We start from the raw sequence: 17123 nt of genomic DNA, 5'->3' as shown, positions 1-17123 counted from the left end.
CTGAGATAAACACTGTGCACTCTGTTTGCCTCTCAGATGAAGGCGGGCGAAATGGTGAGGAATTTAGTCTGTATTTTTGAGATGAGGAAATGACACCCGAATATGACATTCCTCCCTGTGAAGAAGGTGTGGGAACGACACATAACAGCTCTGGAAAGTAACAGCTGTCTTTGAGAGAAATGGTCCCAAAACAAACATTCGGCAGCTTCACCTCTCGCTCTTTGTGACGCAGCAGTAAACATGAACACGTGACCTGAGCAATGAAATAATCCCATTATGCATTAAGAGTCCAATGGCTCACCAAACTAAAGCAAACATGAAGTCAAACTGTTCCCTAAAATATTCCGTAGTTAGTCTCCTCACAGAGGTTTGATGTTTTCCTCCCTGAATGCTCAAATTCTTAAAATGAACTCAAGCAACAGCTGAATGGAAACAAAAAGTCTCAAGGAAGAACCGCTTCCTCACATGAGGAAACAGCTCTGTCCCAAGGCCTTCTGGGATATGTAGTTTTGGTCAGGAGCTCTCTGAGACTAGGAAGCGCTCTCTCTGATCAGGAACTATGAATCCTTCTTTCTGTTCACTCTCTCTTCTGTCTGGCATGACGAAAGACTGCTTGGGGTCAATGACCACCATGCTGTCTTTGTCTTGACCAGGAGCCTCCACCTCAGCATAAGAGGGGCAACTGGAGCCCCGCCTGAACTTCATGATTGGCCAGCGGGTCGGCCGCCGCTGAGGGGGAGGAAGAGAAAGAAAAAAAGGCAGGAAGTCACTAAAGTAACTAAAATGCATCATCTGGGAACCAAGAATAGTAGCCACTCATGTCACACAATACCTTGTAGAGGACCAGAGTGCACTAGTTAAGGGGAAATTTAGACCCAACACTGCTGCTATATGAATTTTGAGACACCCAAATTGATGAATGATTATTCTGTGAGACGATGAATATTCAGACAGATTCAAGTGTCATGGTGATCCCAGTAGCTGTCAAGATATCTTGCTTTAGAGTGAGGTGTCTTTAGCCCCCACTGCTTGCAAATTTGACAGTATTGACTATAATGGATTACTTTTCCTAATTACCGTATTTTCCGCACTATAAGGCGCACCTTCAATGAATGGCCTATTTTAAAACTTTTTTCATATATAAGGCGCATAGAAAGAAACTACCGTACAGTGGTGTCTGGGGTTGTGTTATGCATCCACTAGATCAGGGGTCGGCCACCCGCGGCTCCGGAGCTGCATGTGGCTCTTTCATCCCTCTGATGCGGCTCTTGAAAATAATTAATGAGCATTTATTTAAAATGTATTTTATTTTAGTTCGTTCGTTTTGAAACAAACATCGCGCGCGCTCACAGATGACAGCTTGCGATCCTGCGTAAAGATGCAGGTGACGGCGCACAGCGCTGATGTGCAGACGCTGTGCGCTGAGGTTCAGGAGCAGAAATCACATGATTAATATTTTAATTGCCTATTATTTAGCATATATTCATATTTTTTCATTGTTCAGTGAAATAGTCATTTTATTATTCAGGTTGACAACTGACTGCACGCGCCAGTAAAAGGATGACGGCACGCAGAGAATGGAACGCCCTTTACACATTTACCGGTTACTTCGGCCACACCCCCTGACTACAATAGCCATAATTAACCAATATTGATCCATATAAAAGGTGCATCGGATTATAAGGGGCACTGTCAGTTTTTGAGAAAATTAAAGGCTTTTAGGTGCGCTTTATAATGCGGAAAATACGGTAATTTCAAGTGTCTGCATTTTGACTTAAATTCCATAGGGAAACCAGGGAGACAGATAATCCAGATTAAAAATTCATAGTGTGCTTTTGAGAATGGGACGCAACTATGTTAAGTGTGCTGAAATATGAAAAACAACCATAGTGGTCATTTAAGGGGATGATGGAGAACATTAGGTTTCCTTGTGGTGAGAACAGAGATGCACAGCAGCTGGGTGTCACTGACCTCCATGAAGAAGAGGCTGGCGCTGGAGGTCGGGTTGTTGTACATGTAAACAGACATAAGGATGGCTGCTGCCATAATGATCATCACCATGACGATGCCTGTCAGTAAACCAATCTGCAGCTGCTCATCACTCTTTCCTGTGGTCTCCTCGTCTCCTGCTGTACAGACGGGATGACGGGACTCTCAGTGATAGCACAAACAGCATATACATGCAGATGTTTGACTTGTGCCACCAGAATAATTTTATGTGGCAATCACATAAAAACCTTCACACATAGTGGCTTTAAGGGCATTCAACACAGGATTTGTCTGTTGCTGTTTGTAAACACATTCAACGGAGCAGTGAGTGATTCTGGAGAAATATAGCTGATTATTGAGTCTCTTTCCCACGTCGTCAAATACCGACACTTCGGTTTGGTGGCTTGCAAAACTGAAGTGTCTGTATTTGACGACCTGGGAATGAGACTAAACAATCAGCTATCTTTCTCCATAATAGTGACGACCTGAAATTTCCTGAGCACAGCAAAAATGATAAGAAAATACAGGTAGAGGGAAGATCTCTGCAGAGACTGCCACACACTTCTAGTGGGTCATAAGTGATAATCATGGATTTGTTTTTTCAATCTGTACATTGTTTTTTAAGAAAATCTTGCTTAGTATATCATAATTATTTGGTGTCATACCAAAGCTTCGGGCACAAAAAATTGACTTATGTGCTTCATTGATGCAAAAAGACATCTTTGTGTCATCTAGATAAAGAAAACAATGACATGACATACTACAACCCTGATTCCAAATAAGTTGCGAAGCTGTGTAAAACAAATAAAACAATGTAATCATTTGCTCTTCCTTTCACATATACTCAATTGAAAACAATACAAATACAATATATTTAATGTTTTACCTATTCAACTTGTTGATTTTCATAAATCTGCTTATCTTATCTGCTTATTCTGAATTTGAAGTCAACAACATGTTTCAAACAAGTTGGTTCAGGAGCAACCAAAGACTGGGAAAGTGGTGGAACGCTCCAAAAACACCTGTTTGGAACATTCCACAGGTAAACAGGTTGATTGGTAACAGGTGATAGTATCATGATTGGGTATGAAAGGAGCATCCTGGAAAGGCTCAGTGGTTCACAAGCGAGGTTCAACACATGGTGGACACGTGATGTATAAAAACTGTTGTTGATAAACACTTCAAACCTTTCTCCTCTTTGCCTTTTGAAGATAAAAATATTCAAAACATCCCAAAATTTGTCTACTTGCTCAAAAACACATTTTGGGACTTTTGGGATTTCTTTTTTTTAAAACAAAAATCAAGTACTTTTCCATCTAGCTAAGGCTAATATCAGTATAATAATTGCTTTGTTGGAGATGGACATTTCATCTTACAAACAATAGTCATGACAGCCATAAATAACAGCCCTCCCTTATTCTGTCCCTGTCAGAGTGATACACATACATTAGGTCATCCTTCAGCAGCTGAGGACACTATGCAGTATTTAACATGGCGCTGTATACACTCAGCTCTGAGCTAACAGAGGGCTGGGAAATAGCTGACCACTTGACCCTCTCTCTCTGTCAGACTTTACACAACACACAGGGTGTGGATACTATGCAACAACAAGTATTAATTCATGAGATAGTAATGACATCTGCCCTGAGCTGTAATCTGTCGTGAATGAGATACAACTTAACGCTGAAGACTGAAACTGAAATTAAAAAAAAGGACCCTATTTACAAATACTGCAGTTTTAGACAAGTAACACACGCATTATTTGTTTACTACAGACCATGTGAAAGCATTTGTAAGCTTACCTTCTGCAGGTTTGCTTGTAGGAGTCTGTCGAGAGGACATGATGCTTGTGCTGCTGTGTGTTGAGGGGTTGGTGACAGTGGACGTCTTGCTGAGGGGGTTGGAGGTCAGGCTGGAGGCCCTGTGTTGCGTTGCGGTTGTAACGGGAGTGGTCGTACGTGTGAGGTGGTGAGCTGTGGTGTTTGTGACGTCTGTCATTCGGAGACACGAGGGATCTCTCCTCTGGAAAGACAAACATCAGTTAAGTTTTTTTATGCAGAGACGGACACAAGTGGTGCTGAGTTTCAACAGAGTTAAACTTTCTGTAGTTTAATGAAATGAAAAAGTAAAGATAACCTCCTCCTGGCAGCCGAGGTCAACCCAGTCCTGCCGGTTACGATCAAAGCCACTGGAGCATCTGAGGAAGGAAGTAAATATTACTAATGTATGGAGAGTAGAGTGGAGCTATAAATACAAATTTACCTTCACAAACATACAAGATTATGTACTGACAAGGTGCTTGATGAAGTATCTGTGGGACGAGTCTAAAACAAGCCTTGGATGTTTATTCACAACCAAATTATTTCTAGGACTTTTGTAACCAAGTGATGGTGTTTATCAGGTATTGTTTAAATGAGACGATACAGTGATCCGTTAAGGCGTGCACTGGAATAATTTACTAACACTTTAAACTCCCTGCAATAGGGCAGCATGTGGTAAAGCAAAAGGAAAAAAAACAAAGCTTTTGTTAATGCGTTTAGCTTTCAAAGAGTGGTTCATATTCTTTCCAAATTTATCTTATTACAATATTCTCATGCCCCACACTGAAAAGGTTATCCGTCGCTGTTTTTCTTGTACATACCAGCTGCAAAGAGATTCTTTCCTAAAGGAATTTCAACCTAAGTGAAAGGAAAATCGTAGGAAAGTTTGTACCAAAGCGGCCAGGAGTTTGACACATATCCACTCGATTTCACTGAATGAGGACCGTACATTTTGTCCCTCCCATGACGTACATGCAAATCACTTCTCAACCAATCTCTCATAGGCCACGACAGGAGGAGCAGTTACAGTGAGGGAAAACCCTCAGGATTTAAGTATTTTTAAAATAAAGTCTGGTATTAGCCAGGATTGTTTGTCACTTTATATTTTAAGGCAGATCTGGGTTCAGTTGCAGTTTGACACTGCTAACATGTTCTATTAAAATACATGTAGTGGAATGTGCAGCCCTGTCAATGGTACAGAATGTGCTCTGAGTGCTTTCCGGCTTACCTTTGTATCCGACTGCACCAGCTGCAGTTAAAGCCAATCTGAGAAGTGACACATGGACCACAGCTGGAGAACTGGAGACACGCTGAGAATAAAGAAAACAGTGAAGAGTGAGGAGGAAGAGGCGGCTTTGACTTCTGTTGAACCTGAATGCACTTTTTACAGGCCATCCTGCAGCAGAGCTTACATTCAGCTGCCGCTACTGTGTTTCAACCTCAAGCGATTCATTTTCAGCATTTGACAGGCTAACAAAAATTAAAAATAAATGCTCCGATTAGGTTACTAATAGTGCAAATATACATGAGAATTTTTGACTGTCATTTTAGCAGCACATCTCTTTGCAGACTTTATTAGGATTAACTTACTAGGGAGTGGTAGCATCTCCACAGCTGTAGAATTGGAGATTTTGGACTTGAGGATGTCGACTTTGTGATATTCATAAATGGTTCTCCGACGAACATCTGAAGCATGTCAGAAAGGATATGATGTGGTTAATAACTTAATGAGTCCAGTGTTTTGATTGATATGTATGATTTTACAGGCTTCAAGTTTTTACACTCCAAATGTGCCACTCACTGGGGATCTGCTCTATTTTGTGAAGCACCACAAAAGCATCCGACAAGCCCACTTTGACAGGATGATTCTCAGTGCTGATGTCACTGATGTCTACAGGAATCTATGGTGGGGGAAAAGCTATGTCATTGGACAAATCTCCCATTAACAGAAGAACATGAAGAAAAGAAGAAATGTCACCTCTTGGTATGAAAAGACGATGCGTCCATCGCTGTGAAGAACCGCCTGAAAGGTGAAAGTTCCAAGACTGATGTCGTCCTGTAGGTGAATGTGGTTCCACTGAACCACCAGTGCAGTGCCTACATGGTACACATGTTAACAATATGCACGTGTATTTAGTGTAAATATCCTACAGCACACCAATAAACACAAAGTCACAACTGACAGATTCCTCCCTTTCTGTCTCTCTCACCATTATCAAAGTAAAACACAGTGGAGTTTTTGGACAGACTTGGGTCAAAATTTGCCATCAGGGGGGCGATGTACTGAGTGGCTGTGAGCATTCGGTGGATTATGTCTCCAGTGTAAATGAAACCTGTGAAAGAAAAACATGCAGAGGTTGCCATTAGTCATTTGTATGCAGTGCAGAGAAACAATCACATGTTATTGGACAAAGGGTCCATCCCGCCTACCCCCCCTAACATCTTAATGTAGTTCTTAAATTTCTGCTGTTTGAAAACACATCCTCATCTTCAGTATTTTCACATATAAACAAAAACATAAAATCATTATAAATTAATATAATGGAGCTCTGTACTATATATTCTTGTATCTCAAACTACCTTGAGGGCAGACTGAGGCCTCATAACTCTGAGCTCACACCATCTAGAGAAAAGACATTGTGTGTAGAGAAAGACTTGCCTCCAGTTGCCACTGTGATCTCTTTTAGTATATGACCGTAGAAGGGGAAGTCGAAGGACAGATTCACTCTCTGGAGACGAAGAAAAGCAGCATGCAACATCAACTGTATGTTAAAGATGGTCTGTCACATAAACTCACAACACAAGAAGCACTTTTTGTCAGAATCCTTAACTACGTGAACTATCTTATAAAAAGCTTTACTGTGACTAACTTAGACTTAAACAGCAACTGGAATATGCTGATCAGCACTTACTAATACAATGTCTAAATAATTTGAATATCAGTCTTGAAAGCATTTTTTACTTCAGGTAAGACAAAGTAAATATACAAATGAAAAATGGATTGTTTTACATGAGGTATTCAATTTGCATGAAGTACTGATTGTTCCATTTATTCACACAGGCTGGTTTCATACCTCAGCTTGTCTGTGGGTGCTGGACAGGAAGCCACAGACCTTCCATTCATCCTCTTCCATCCCATCAATGTCCACCCACAGCTCTTTACCGGCTGCGTCTCCAGGGCTGTAGATTTTAGATGTATAGTAGGCGTGATCAATGTCCTGTCCAAAAATGTAAGGAGTGAAATGTTTTATTTAAACATGCATCAAATTCGTACGAGGGACAGAAAATGTGAAGAGGAACTGGATTTGAATGTATGTGTCAGGATAAGAAAAAGCGTGCTTTCAAGCAAGCTACCAAATTTTAGCTTGGCACATTTTTTCTTTTTTGTAAAAGTACAAGATGGACATATTTTTGACAGGTGCCAGAAGTAAAACAGGCAATGCTCATCAAGGAAACAAAACAGTCAAAAAATGTTCAAGAAACACTGCACTGAATATTTCCTTTTGTCCAATCTTTTTCTTTTTTCTTGCTAATCATCTCAAATTGTAAATTTGGCATATAATACTGTCCAAGTCTCATTAGCATTACTTGCAGGAAACAAAATTTTAGCTGTTAGTTCATAACGTTCATACAGGCGTACCTTTTTAGGCTAAACTACCATCCTGTTTGAAGTCATCAGTTACCAAAGAGAGAAGTTTCCTTCTGCTGAAACTCTTAGCTGTAATTCACTGTACCACAATCTGTGTAGAATTGTTGTGTCCCTCCTCCATCAGCAGGTCTACTTCTGACTCTTCTGGTTGGTGCTGGTCTCTGTAGTGGCCCCTCTTATCTGCAGCCCAACCTGGAGCCCTAGACCTGGACGCCCACCTCCTGTCGCTGGGTTTGTTGTCCCCTGTGACTACATACGTCCTTCCCTCTGGATGAGACAGCTCCCGGGGGTCAGTCCGGTACACTCCTGAGGAATCAGAGAGGGAAATGAACTATTCTTGTTTTGAGCACATCATTTTCTGACAGTGTCTGTTTTTGAATATCATAATTATATTACTAAAAACACAAGACCTGAGACCTGAGCTAATACTGCTAAAAACACATACTTTATAGCACTCAGAACACATTTACTTAAAAACTTAAGTAATTAAGATTTAAAACAAACAAGCGAAATGCTGGCCTAGAAATAGTTAGTTGATCAACAATAATTTTGAAAAAGATATTTAAAAGATAAAAATAACAGTAAGATAAAAATAAAATAAGGAAAAAACAAAACAACAAGGCAATCACTGTTCTCAAGTTTAGGACACAAATAAGCATAGACACAAGTTCCTGAGTAGTCCAGCTACACTCCAATCCTAAATATAAGGTCACATGAAGAGAAGAAACAGATAAAAGAAAAACAAAGGCTCCTAAACCCAAAAGAAAATCTTACAAGTCAGCATTTCCACCCACAACTGGGTAAATCTAGAGGTTTTCACAACTGAAAATTGTCCAAATATGAAAAACAGCAATTCTTTGAGTAATTTATCAATCAACAATGCCACATATTTGTGGGTTTTAGCCTCTCAAATATGAGAATTTGCTGTTTTTATCGGTTTTAAATAATTGGAAAGTGAATGTCTTTAACAAAAGACACAAGCTATTTGAGGACGGTAAACTTGGGTTCTGGGAAATTGTGCTTATATTTTTCAGAATTTTATGCCATTTTATAAGTTCAAGGATGCCTTAACAAGCAGTCTTTACAAACTCATGTTGTGCAGCCAAACATTCAAGCTATAAAGATTATTTTCATTGTCAATTAATTTGACATCACATTATATTACAATACCCTGGAGCACAAGGTGAGGTTTTCAGACGTCTTGTTTTTATCCTACTAGCAGATCAAAACCCAAATATATTCAGTTACCATACTGTGAGAAAAGCAATTAATTCAGATTTTTTGCAATTTTTGGCAAAAAAGTATTAAACATAACATAACAAACATAAATTGATTACCAAAATAGTTAACAAAGAACTCTCTAATGATACACTAATCAATTAATCATTGCAATTCAAACTCATTGAACTTAAATTTCAAACTTTCGATATCCAACCTTTGGATTTTTGAACTTTTGGGGAAGTCTGTACAAAATTGTGCATGAGACATTTGGAATATCTCCATCAGAAGGACTGAAGTGGCAAAAAAAAAACAAAAACAAACTGAGTCTTGAGTTTAACTATTTCACTCGGCATAAGCATCATATAGCTTCAATGAAGAGCTTGAAAAAAATTACACACACACGACACTGAGTTTGTGTAATATTATGATTTTTTTAACAAATTTAAAGCTACTTAAGGAGAAATAAATAGAGAACCATGTATTTTAAGGGAATCAGATGTGACGAATGCCTCCATGAACATCTCAAACACCAGGAAACAATCTCCTGCATCTTTTTCTCACATGCAACAGAACATAAACAATTCCCCAGCAAGCGCCATGTGGAAAACATGTGTGGTCACTCTGGCATTCTGCACTTCCAGTGACAACAGTCAGTCCTAACTTTTCTCTTCACAGCAGAGGGAGAAAGCATGCTTCACATTCTTCACACCAGCAGGTCCAGGACCAGGCATGTGAGGCTGGCAGTGGTGGGTATTATGTCTATATTTCTGTCACATGGTAGCCCTGTGGCTGCAGAGGCTTGATGATCTCCGCCAGTGTTTTAGTGCCATGTGGGCAGCATGCTGAGGCTACACAATCCGTAGTAGACGAGCAGATGTCAACAAGACAGAGCAGTTTTATTGGTAACAAAGAGCAGTAAGTGTTATGACTGCCACCACCACGCAGGGGCTGTTTTTATATGAGGTTTAGTTAAAAATGCCCAGACTGCAGATGAGCAAAAGTCAGATTTATCATACCTTTCAATACAACTCAGCAGTTGCTGCTGCAGCATGGTCCACCGTTTCCTTTTCACTTAAAATGAACCAAATGTGCCACGGAGAATAGAAAACAACAAACACTGGCAAAACAAGGTCGAACACACCTGCTTCAGCAACACACCTGAGCCTGATTACACCTGGTTTATCTCTTTGTTACCTCGAATAAACACGCTCCACCTGCTGGTCGAAGGTGGAAACACAAATCACCACAGGAACATAAATGATCTATGGTAAGTGATGTTAAAGTATACTAATTATTATCCTAATGTGGCCTAAAAGAAAACAATACACTGAAGAGTAGTACGTTTTGGGATTTGGGGGGAAGCCTTATTAAAAAAAAAAAAAACTCAAAACATCTGCACACCTTTTCTTTAACTGGTATATTCAATCCAAAAAATATCAGTACTGGCATAGAATACCGAACATAAACTGATGCAGTAACAAAATCATAGGAGCTAAGCTAACGCTAACATTACAGTTAGGTTAGCTAGATAGTTAATGACTTTTATGTAACGATACTGGAATATAAAATAACTAAGTGTCCAAATATTTTGCATTGTACAGTACCTTTATATAAATTACCGCATAACGTCTAAGCTACCTTGTACAACACAGCGCAAACTAACCTCCAGTTCCTATCTTTAAGCTAATGTTAGCTAATGAGCATCAACTTTATTTGACGACTTACCATACACTGATTTCAGCTTCATGAAGCTTAGTTGAAACTGGAAAACAATGACCAGCCCTGTGATGAGGTTAACTGTCTTTGTCAGGGTCATCGCCATCCTTCCTCTCAGTTCATAGCGCATCTTCAAAGGGCGAAGAATAAAACTCATGAACTGGCGCAAAGTGCGTTTGCGCCTGTGAGCGGGACACTCCAACGTCTCACTGTCGCTGTTCGTCAAGTAACAAAAAAGTGCCCACTCGTAAAATGGCCCAAACATATACACACACAGTGTATACGACGCAAACTCAACTATTTGTGTGGCCTAATATAAAGCTTCTTGTCATGTTGATGTCGATGCTAAACTGTAAGTTCTCCGCGGGTCATCTGTGCGTCAGTTTCGTCTCCTCCGGACTAAAGCGCTGTTGGTGATGAGAGCCTGTACCCGTGGAAACGCTGCCTTCAGGTGCTGTCGTAATTGTTTCTTTACCGATCCCAAAGCAGTGGTCGAGGAAGCAACTATTATGCGCAGGGCGGCAACTAATGATTGTTTTCGTTATGGACTGCTGACTATTTTTTAAATGAGTTGTCAAGTTTGTAAAGATTCTGATATTTCCCAGACACAAGAAGTTACACTTTCATATTAATGATTTTGTCCAGAAATGTTCCAGCCACAAAATTATTAGAAATATATGAACCAACTGCAAGGAAAAGCAGCAAGTCCTCACATTTGTGAAACTGGGACCATGAAATGTTTTTGTTTGAAAAATGACTTGAATCATTATCAAAAAAGTTGCCAATTAATTTCCTGTCTGGCTATTCAATCAATCGAATAATTGTTTTAATGTATAAGAACACATTTTTATAAGCACTTCATATGATAAATGATAGCATGGCTTTTACTTATATCAAAGAATTTCTACATTATGATATTGCTACTTTTACTTAGATAAAAGATCCAATTACTTCTTCCATCATTGATTAATGCTCAGTGTGTGGCGACCCTTTTTATACCTGAATGTGCCACCAATCGGAAGATTACTAGGAGAAAGTGAAGGTAGCAGTTTATGTCCCTGATGTCATTCCACCTTTTGTCCATTAGATGGCCACAGTCACAGTAAACCGATGAAAAGGGACATTTTTAAGCCAATGCCACTTTAACATTATATAATCTATTTCCGGAGTACAACAACATGTGTTTTGTTTGGGAGTATTTGTGAGCAATTTGATTTCAGTGGCTGGAAATTAAATATCTGGAACAGTTGTGCTGCTCATAGTTAATATTTAGATCAATGAACCCTTCACTTACAGAAGAATAACTTTGCTTTTTAGCATTCAATCATAAACCTATGGTTACCTTTGTTTTTATTTCCTACATTTTGTTAATCATTGTTGGTTATTTAGGATGGGAGCATTATATTTTATTACTTTCTACTTTACTCAGCTCAAGAGTTTACATACAAAAACATATGAATATAAAATATTCATTTCATTGCTTTTTATGGAAACTACCCAACGGTGTATACAATTCAAATGACATAATTAGTAGACTGACAGAAAACTAATTGGCAACTATTCTGCTACTTCTTTCATGTCATCATTCATGAAAAACAAAGCCAATTTTTTTTATGGTTCCAGGTTCTAAAGTGCAAATGATTCTGAGGTTTGGAAAACTGGTTGGACAAAACAAGCACTGCAAAGGTATTACTTAGGGCTTTGGGTAAGTGTGATGGGCATTTCTCAATGTTTGGATCCTTTACTCAAAGAAAAGTACAACCACACTATAAAGTATAATCAATTAAAATCCTATGTAATCAATCGAGAAAATAGTCAGGAGATTAATCCATAAGATAACTAAATATTTGTTGCAGCCTTATACGAAATAATACAAATTAGCTCCACCTCGAACAGCTACAACAGTAAAATGCTATTGACACACGAGTACATGAGTTTAATAATATGACATAAATGTCAAAGGGGCCATTTTCTGCTTTGAGTACCTTCACTTTAAATAATATAAGTACATTGTTCACACTGCTGTAATTTTTGTTGAGTAACACTTTGGATGCAGGACTTTAATTGGTGCAGATGACACCTAAACTCACAGAGCAGAATCCAGTTTCACAATACTGTGTACATGAAAACAGCACTAAAGCCAGACATGGCAATCTCTCCAAAGCAAATACTGACAGGCATTAACCCCTGCTACGATCATAGGACACCAAAAACAATTCAAAGTTTCAGTTTAGATGCATTAATGACTTAAAAACTAGTGGCAACTTTTCACTGTTTTCTAAAGATAACCAAACATATAAGTCCTGAGGACGATTTGTGTTTAGAGACATTTGTTCAGGCTGAGTTGCAGGGTCTTGTATCTGTTTGTCATCACAACTATTTGGTAATAACTCTAAATCATGTCAATGACAATGAATGACGCATAAATTTTGTATACTTTCTTTTAATGCAAGAATGCAATACCCACCAGTTAGACAATTTCGAAAGGATGGCATGAAGAAATAAGACATTAACAAATATGTGAAGCATGATGCCATAAAGCAAGGACACTTGCCAAGACCAATAACAATGGATGGGATTTAAAATCTGTTCCTTGCACTATAAATGGCAACACAAGTGGGATGAAAATTAAATCATAAGACATTAATGTTCCCAAAGATATGAAGTGTTTCTTTTTGCTGTGTCAAAGTTTCAAGCTGTCAACTCAATGCACCCATTGAAGGAATACATTTAGCTAAGAAAACACAAATAAGCGTTTCATTAAAAGGTGTTTCATGTGCATTTTTGACATTAATAACCATTGCCACACACCAGAATACATTTATGGACAAATAAACTACATCTAGATTTAGTGTCACTGGTTCAAATTTGGTGGCAATTCTTTTAGATTGTTTTTTGGCACACACAAAAGAGTTTAAGATTTATCATACTAATGTAAGAATATAGGCCACACGGATCCTAGATGAAATAAGGCTGTTTCCCAACATGCTGTGCCATTTCTTTACAGTTTTTGTATTAAAATGTTATCTTAGCACCAACACCCCCACTGGCATTAGTATGGTCTCATGTGTTAGTCATGGTCTCATATCAGAACACCGTCAATCTTTCTACAATCACTTATTCATGTTTATAAATGCTACTGACAGCACCTTTAATTAAACAGTTATTTGTGTCAGAGATGTGGGTGGAATGAGAAACTCTGAAGAACAACCTTCATCTTAAACACTCAGCAACTCAGCAGCTCCACTTCAAAGATGAGAGTGGAATTTGCCGGGATGATGGGTGGGAATCCTCTACTGCCATAGGCATAGTCCGGCGAGCAGGTCAACTTGGCCAACTGGCCAACACTCATCTGCGGAGGAGGTGAAGAGCAAGATACAGCAAGTTAAAACACGGTTTTAATACTGTATGGCTAATGTGTATTTCTGCACTGCTGTTAAAGGGGTACTCCAGTGATTTAGTTTTGCCCTTGTATAAAGCTGAACTTACAAAGAGTTGTATTCAATAAGTTCCCATTGTTTAGTTTCTAGCATAGGTCAAACTAAATACGCACTAGCTCCTACATTTCCCAAAATGCGTATCAGCATCACAAGTCATTAGACCCACCCTGATGGATAAATGCTTACATCTTTTTTCATTTTGTAACATGTGGCACCTGCTACAAATTTGAACTCCAACACTGAGCTGAGAACACCCTGTGACATCAGGGTCATAGAAGACATTACACAACTGTTTTCACTGTAGGGCTGGGCAATGAAACCCATGTAGATTATTTATATATATATATATATATATATATATGGTTATATCAGTTGTTAGCTACTGGCACTGTAGCACTGCTGCAACTCCCAACACTAGCTAGCCACCTGTCTGCAGTCATCAGGGTGATGTCAAGACAGCACCAACAGCCGAATAATGAAAGAGCTGACTATTCTGCTCCAACTAATGATCTTCTTTGTCAGTTAATCTGTTGATTATTTTCTTGATTAACTGATTAGCTGTCTGTTCTATAAAAGGTAAGAAAACAGTGAAAAACACAGATCAGGGTTTCAAAATTAAGTCTTCAAGACAAAGACATTCAGTTTACTGTCAGACAAATGAAGAAACCAGAGAATATTCACAGTTAAGAAGCTGGTATGAAAGAATTTCTAGATCTTTTAATTACTCAAACTGATTCAACAATTATTAAAATAATGGCCGATTAATCTAATAGTTGACAACTAATCAATTAATTACAGCTCGAATCAGCTGCATTTTTAACATGCACAGCCATGATGGCCTTGCAGGTGGTGTGCACTTTACTATGGTTCTACCTGGTTCAACTGGTTCTTGCACATGAAGACCTAAAAGCAACACTTCAATAACATTTCAGTGTAGACACATTTTGCCCAGCCCCATTTCACAGGCTCAATATTAACCCCCAAGACGAGGAAACTCCTCTTGATGAGTGAAATCGGTGCAGCAGCCCGTTCAAAGCTCCTCTCCGTACCTGAGCTACACCCTCATCCCAAGCACGAATTACTTGGCCGGCTCCAATTTTGAACTTGAAGGGCTCTCCCCGTTTCCTGGAGGAGTCGAACTGTTGTCCATTTGTCAGCGTGCCTGTTCAACAACAACAAAAATACGAACGAAACCGTGTTAGCCACCCTTGGACCACCACATTTTCTACAAGCGCAAAGTGTGTTTAAGCAGCACTTGAAACAGTGTGATCGAGTGTTAGCCAATACACACTATTCGGCGTGACCGTGGTGCCGCCTTGACGGCTATTCATTCAACGAAAAGCTAATGCTACAGCCAGAAGCGGTTAGCTTAGCTTAGCACAAAGAATGGAAATCAGAGTACCAAGCCAGCTGGACTGTTTGTTGTATATGTGCTGAACAAATGACATACAGCGTCTAAATTGGTGAGCATCGGGGGTGTCCATGAACAGATTCTGTTCACTTTAGATAGTCAGATCAGCCGTTTAGCTAGCTTCCCGTCTTCGAGCTAAACTAGGATAACGGTGTGATACAGCTTCACGGCACCGCATAGACTCGATCGTTTATCTCTTGAAAGCGAATGCGCTATTTCCCCCACGTGGAACTACAGTTTCTTTATGCTGCCATTTAAAATCGACCACGAGTTTATTAGAATGAGCAGTGTTTTATATTTTAGGTTTAAAGGAAGTGGATGAATTAAATAACGTAACCTTTGACCAGCCAGCAATGAAACATGTCTTACCGACGTAGTGCACGGTAACTTCCTGTCCGCTCCGCGGAAATGTCTTTCCTGAAAAGGGAAAAACGTCGGTTATATACGAATATATATCGAAAAGGAGATATTATAAAGTTAACGAGTCATCTGAATGATAAAAACCGTACCATCTCCGGCCCTGATGGTCTCAACTTCAACTCCCATTGTTCTTTCCGAGCAGCCTTCTCTCTCACGCTTCCTCCCAAACTAGCTCTCCGCGTGATTGCGTGTTTGGTGACATGCGACGTGATTGGCTCGCTGTGAGCAGAACATGTCTCACATGGCTGCAGGGCTCGGCAAGCCGAGGGCAACGTCTGCTGTTTGTCTGCTTGTATGGGTGTGAGTGAGTGTGTGTCTGTGTGTGCTTGTCTGAAAGAGGAAAATAGGCGTGAGATCTGAAAATAATCTTTTTAGCAGCCTAATAACAAATCGGACTCGAACATGCGTTGAACAGAGGGGAATCGTGAAATCGAGTTAGGGCGAAAACGAGGGGGAGGGCACTCAAAAGTGCGGCATTAAAAATTTGCCTTTATAGCCAGTTTTTGAAATTGTACGTTATATGTAAATTATAATTATTACAGCACTGTTTGAAAAACAAATAGTTTGGCTGACTAGTTCTTGTATCTAAAAACAACAGTTGCGCCTCCTACGGCCTCCGCCCCCCTCCGAAAGGTTCACATGGTTTAGTCCACTCCCACTGTAGGCAGTGGCGGGGTTAAAATAATTACATTTAGTCTATTGTCTGTGGTGTGTCGTTATCAGTCAGACTTTCCATTGTTACGATTTGTCAAATGCAATTGCTTTTCCTTTGCAATTATTTCAAGAGTTTAGTGTATTTTGTTTGAGTTTCGTTCAATATTTGCACGAAACCAAGCAGTGTGAAGTTGTCACTTTGTGCTTGGTTAACAGTGACAGCGTTTCTCTGTTTTACAAACCAAACAATCAATCGATCTATAAAACAAATCAGCAGATTAATCATTATGCATGACTAAGCAGATAAAAACAGAGTTTTAATCTCAGCTATGTCGAAACATGCTCAGCACAACAGAAACAGATCATCTCTCTAATGCACAGTTTCTTCAAATAACAACACTAAAAGCTTCAGGCAAAAATAATCTCCTCAGAATTTGGCAACGAAAATAGAGACAACTAAACAAGTAAATGGAAACTGGTTCTACTGGTCACACATCATCAACAACATAGAACAAATTCCTGCAGAGTCCAATTCCATTAAGCACATCAGGGTTTGGTGGCACTATTTGCAGGTAACAAATATGTATGTTCATATAATTAATAATCTAGCTGTCATTAGAAAATTAGCGGCTCACTGATACTTTCTTAGTAAATCCTCTGATCCATCTTTTCTCAGCAAAATGCCACACTACCATCATCATCTCATCTTCCCAAATAGCAGCCTTAATGGAAATCAAATGTATCGAGGAACACAGGCATTATTCAAAAACTGGTTGTAGTTATTAATCTGGACTAAGCATCAG

At 39.3% G+C, this 17123-nt stretch overlaps 3 protein-coding genes across 3 annotated transcripts in view; 1 reads left to right on the top strand and 2 right to left on the bottom strand.

Annotated features, from left to right (window-relative positions):
* myripa (myosin VIIA and Rab interacting protein a) overlaps positions 1 to 5628 on the top strand; it is a 36605-nt gene extending 30977 nt beyond the window's left edge. The window contains exon 18 of the transcript XR_006007247.1: positions 5576 to 5628. The gene's annotated coding sequence lies outside the window, so the exon portion shown is untranslated. The remainder of the gene's footprint in view (positions 1 to 5575) is intronic.
* On the bottom strand, positions 514 to 10525 carry plxdc2a (plexin domain containing 2a). Its single transcript, XM_041949287.1, has 14 exons — positions 10405 to 10525; positions 7544 to 7764; positions 6884 to 7027; positions 6469 to 6538; positions 6020 to 6142; positions 5788 to 5906; positions 5611 to 5710; positions 5400 to 5495; positions 5038 to 5119; positions 4126 to 4186; positions 3792 to 4011; positions 2685 to 2720; positions 1972 to 2129; positions 514 to 729 (listed from the first exon to the last, which is right to left on the bottom strand). The coding sequence occupies exons 1-14, from the start codon at positions 10523 to 10525 to the stop codon at positions 514 to 516; spliced, it is 1767 nt and encodes a 588-aa protein (XP_041805221.1).
* Positions 10526 to 12808: 2283 nt separating this feature from the next.
* Positions 12809 to 15864, bottom strand: LOC121614697 (FK506-binding protein 1-like). Its single transcript, XM_041948702.1, has 4 exons — positions 15756 to 15864; positions 15616 to 15663; positions 14885 to 14997; positions 12809 to 13747 (listed from the first exon to the last, which is right to left on the bottom strand). Exons 1-4 carry the CDS (start codon positions 15790 to 15792, stop codon positions 13622 to 13624), a joined length of 324 nt encoding a protein of 107 aa, XP_041804636.1. The 5' UTR covers positions 15793 to 15864; the 3' UTR covers positions 12809 to 13621.
* Between the last annotated feature and the right edge of the window lie 1259 nt (positions 15865 to 17123).

Source organism: Chelmon rostratus, chromosome 12, assembly GCF_017976325.1.
Source record: "Chelmon rostratus isolate fCheRos1 chromosome 12, fCheRos1.pri, whole genome shotgun sequence".
NCBI classification, from domain to species: Eukaryota; Metazoa; Chordata; class Actinopteri; order Chaetodontiformes; family Chaetodontidae; genus Chelmon; species Chelmon rostratus.
The sequence above is the reverse complement of the archived record's forward strand: the minus strand, read 5'-3'. Positions and strand labels throughout refer to the sequence as shown.

What these genes read in the sequence shown, in the direction of transcription:
- plxdc2a (XM_041949287.1), bottom strand. Translation starts at nt 10,525, where the DNA reads ATGCGCTATGAACTGAGAGGAAGGATGGCGATGACCCTGACAAAGACA. An exon ending in GATCACAGTGGCAACTGGAG is followed by an intron (nt 6,143 to 6,468) that starts GCAAGTCTTTCT and finishes TTTCTTTCACAG; the next exon opens with GTTTCATTTACACTGGAGAC. An exon ending in TCGTCTTTTCATACCAAGAG is followed by an intron (nt 5,711 to 5,787) that starts GTGACATTTCTT and finishes CCCCCACCATAG; the next exon opens with ATTCCTGTAGACATCAGTGA.
- LOC121614697 (XM_041948702.1), bottom strand. Translation starts at nt 15,792, where the DNA reads ATGGGAGTTGAAGTTGAGACCATCAGGGCCGGAGATG. An exon ending in GACCATCAGGGCCGGAGATG is followed by an intron (nt 15,664 to 15,755) that starts GTACGGTTTTTA and finishes TTCCCTTTTCAG; the next exon opens with GAAAGACATTTCCGCGGAGC. An exon ending in AGTTACCGTGCACTACGTCG is followed by an intron (nt 14,998 to 15,615) that starts GTAAGACATGTT and finishes GTTGTTGAACAG; the next exon opens with GCACGCTGACAAATGGACAA.